At 38.2% G+C, this 4149-nt stretch overlaps 1 protein-coding gene across 1 annotated transcript; it reads left to right on the top strand.

Moving 5' to 3' along the window:
* The first annotated feature begins 1243 nt into the window (after positions 1–1243).
* LOC139765411 (cuticle protein AM1199-like) lies at positions 1244–2430 on the top strand. Its single transcript, XM_071692770.1, has 3 exons — positions 1244–1313; positions 1548–1777; positions 2042–2430. Exons 1-3 carry the CDS (start codon positions 1305–1307, stop codon positions 2211–2213), a joined length of 411 nt encoding a protein of 136 aa, XP_071548871.1. The 5' UTR covers positions 1244–1304; the 3' UTR covers positions 2214–2430.
* The last annotated feature ends 1719 nt before the right edge of the window (positions 2431–4149 follow it).

Genomic DNA, 4149 nt, shown 5'->3' with positions numbered 1-4149 from the left:
ACCGTCAGGGGAGGTGAAGCAGAGGAGGATCAGTTTTCGTATGAAAAGCATTCCATAAACTGCCACGTCTCACATACAGTCAGGCCTCACATACAGGCTTGTCTCTGCCACTGCAAACATTCGAGAACTTTTTGAGGGTGTAAATGGTAGGTATGTTGGGCATAAGACTTCAAATATCAGCATCTGTATGATATTAAGCTTTGGCAGACACAGTTATATAAGAATAATTGTGAGTTTAAAAGCTATATATAAGATAAAGTTTTTCCTACCACTTTTGTGATAAAACAAGTTTCACTCACGTCCAATATCCCTGGGATGCCACGGCTCCTCATTCTCCCTGGAGGTTGCCCTTCTCTGTACGACTGATGCTGTTACCAGTCTAGAAGTTGAAGTTGTAGTTGCCATGCTGATCAGGTCCCTCACGGTTGTCGGACATGATGGGAATCTGAACAGAATTGTATTTTTGGGGCGCCGAGTAGCTGCCCTGTGGCGCCGCGGTCGCCACCGCCACTAAGGCAACAAGGATCACCTGATAGTGATAAGAATGATCAAGTTCATTTATACTTTATTCATACTTCTCTTAAACATAAAAGAAAATATCATGAAACTCATTACACAAAACTTCAAAAAAAGATTAAAAGGAGATATGGTTTAAGAGTACATGATGTGTTCATTCAGCGAAAGAAATGACTTGTCGTCAAACTTATAAATTGTTTTGAGTTAAACTGTCATTTCTGACGGAGTGTTGATGATATCGAAGCATAAGGATGAGGTAGCACTGTAAATATAATTTGAGATATTAAGTATATTTGTGTTGCCTCGTATTCATGGTATCATAAAGCAGTCAGACCTTTCCACGTAGACCCAGGAGGAACTCTCACCTTTTCCAGTGTATGGCAAATATCCTACTGTCACCTTGGTATCATCTCAGATAGATATCTGAGATATCTCTAGTAGTAAAGTAACTGATATGTACGGAAAGAAATTTAGTTATAATTGAAGGTTGGGAACCTTAATATGAACAGTAATGATAGAAATAAAAGAACATTAGAAGGCGGAATTCTTCGGCAATATAAATTGAATAATACATTATGTGGATCTGATGTTTGGCGAAAGTGTGTATTGAGCATGCTTCATTGACCTTCAACTCTCGTTTCGTAAACTCTCAGGAGATGATAACGGGCAGGGGAAAACTGACTGACCATCACCTTGATCGAGGAATGAAGTAGATCGGATGGGTGGAGCCAGCTTGTATATAAAGGTGAACCGCCCGGTCAGCACCACAGTCCAGTTCTGTAGTCAACATGCTCTCAGTAAGGAACACTACTCCAGAAATGACAGTTTGACTTAAAAGAATTGTATAAATTTGAAGACATGTCCACTATTTCACTTGATGAGCACATCATGTACTCAGTATATCTTGAATTATATCTCATTTCTAATCTTTTTACTATATTTTGTGTAATGAGCTTCATGATATTTTCTTTTATGTTTAAGATAAGTATGAATGAATTATAAATGAACTTGATCATTCTTATCACTATCAGGTGATCCTTGTTGCCTTAGTGGCGGTGGCGACCGCGGCGCCACAGGGCAGCTACTCGGCGCCCCCAAGATACACTTCTGATGAGATTCCCATCCTGTCCGACAACCGTGAGGGACCTGATCAGCATGGCAACTACAACTTCAACTTTGAAACTGGTGACGGCATCAGTCGTACCGAGGAGGGCGCCCCCCATGGAGAAGAAGGAGCTGTGGCATCCCAGGGATATTGGACGTGAGTGAAACTTTTCTTTTATTGCAAGGAATCGGTGGGAAAAACTTACTGTTTTATTGCTTTTAAACAAAATTATTCTTATAAAATGTGTGCCAAATAGCTAGCATCCTACAGATGCTGATGTTAGATATCTTATGCAAAACCCCTTCATAAAGTTCAGAATTTTATTCAGTGGCAAAAGACAGGCGTGTGTGTAAGGCATCCCTGTATGTGAGACGTGGCAGTTTATGGAATGATTTTCACACGAAAACTGATCCTCCTCAGGTTCACCTTCCCTGACGGTACCCCTGCCCATTTCAAGTTCGTAGCTGACGGTGCCGGTTACAGGGTAGAGTCTGACTTGGTGCATCCTTTGCCTCCACACGCCATCGAGCAGATCGAGAGAGCTCGTCTAGAGGACTCGAAAGCTCCCAGCAGGAGCTACTCTTCCCCATAAACCAACCCTCCAATTCCAGAACATTAACACAAGCCAATGATAAGAGTTAAATGGCATCTTATTGATGGTGCTGCTGCTGGAAACGACTTTATGAACACTAAGTGTTTGTACATGTACAACTGATATCTTTGCTCTCTTTTGTATTTATTGCATTCGATATTTATGCTGCAGATATAACATTTAAGTTTGCAGTTAAAATTGCAACATTAAACATTCATGCATAGAAAAAATATTTCATTTCTTACCCTTTTGTGAAGTAATTCATATATATATTTATTAACGCTGAGAAGAAAATTTCCATCCATGATCATGAATGTCTGTCTTTCAGACCCCAAACTAACATTACTTAGAACAGATTGCATTGCACAATAGGAAGAAATTCACCAAACATTTTCTTATGATGTGGAATGAAGTATGTTTCGCCGTTCGTACAAAAATCCTCTCCAGTAAGTTCACTGTTAGAGTCAGTGTAGACCCAGAAGCAGCTTCATTCTCACGGACAGTGCTCATATAACTGTCTGTGTATAAATATAAATCCATTATGTATTTATTGTCCTTAATCGCTGTTTTCCATATCAGACGAAGAATGACACATCCACACATGTACAGTTATATATATATATATATATATATATATATATATATATATATATATATATATATATATATATATATATATATATATATATGTATATATATATTGGAAAGGATCACAATTTTGCGCGTGATCAAGATATTCCTATGAGTCCACAGGGAAAATGAAACACGAAAAGTTCCCAAGTGAACTTTCGTGTAATAATCACATCATCAGGGGAGACACAAGAGAGAAATATAACAGTCAGTTGATATACATATACATATAACTGGCTGTTATATTTCTCTCTTGTGTCTCCCCTGATGATGTGATTATTACACGAAAGTGCACTTGGGAACTTTTCGTGTTTCATTTTCCCCGTCGACTCATAGGAATATATATATATATATATATATATATATATATATATATATATATATATATATATATATATATATATATATATATATATATATATATATATATATATATATATATATATATATATATATATATATATGTATATATATATATACACACACAAAGACATATGCATTTGTACAAGTACGCATATTCATACTTGCTTGCCTTCATATATTTCTGGCGCTCCTCCTCCACACAGGAAACTGCATCGCTACTCTCTGCTTCAGCGAGGTAGCGCCAGGACAGCAAACAAAAAAGTCACAATCGTTCAACTCAGTCCCAAGCTACCATGTGTACTGCACCGAAACCACAGTTATCTATGCAATTCTAGTCGCACCTAGACCTTTCTATGGTTCGCCCCAGATGTTTCACATGCCCAGGTTTGGTCCATGGGTTACGATACACTTCATGATTTCGACGATTCGAAGCCAATCTTACCGCGTGCGAGGCCAGTACGTAAATTATTGAACAACTAGGCTATCCATCTTGGACGAACCAATGATCGATCAGATCCATTGTTATATCAAGTGATATGACAGGCACGGAAAGTTCGAGCCTAGGCGGGTCATAGGAGTGGATTTTAGCACTTAAAACCTGGAGGTTAATCGTCAGCACATCTTCCAAGGAGAGAAATAATAGGTGGAATTGGATTGAGACTCATTGTCTTGTCCAGGATTTGGAAACAGGTATGTGTGTGTGTATATGTGTGTGTGTGCGTGTGTGTGTGTGTGTGTGTGTGTGTGTGTGTGTGTGTGTGTGTGTGTGTGTGAGTGTATGTGTGGGTGTATGTGTTTACAGACCAAATATAACCTAAATTTAACTAACACACATTTTCCTGACTTTAAGGTAACTATAAGTATTATCTTAGAGGTAACGTGCATTAAGAACGCACTACATTTATTCCTAGAACAAAACCAGTGAAAAATAATGGATATAATA

Source organism: Panulirus ornatus, chromosome 55 (genome assembly GCF_036320965.1).
Source record: "Panulirus ornatus isolate Po-2019 chromosome 55, ASM3632096v1, whole genome shotgun sequence".
In the NCBI taxonomy this organism is placed as follows: Eukaryota; Metazoa; Arthropoda; class Malacostraca; order Decapoda; family Palinuridae; genus Panulirus; species Panulirus ornatus.
Note: the sequence above shows the minus strand (reverse complement) of the source record. Positions and strands in the feature narration are given on the sequence as shown.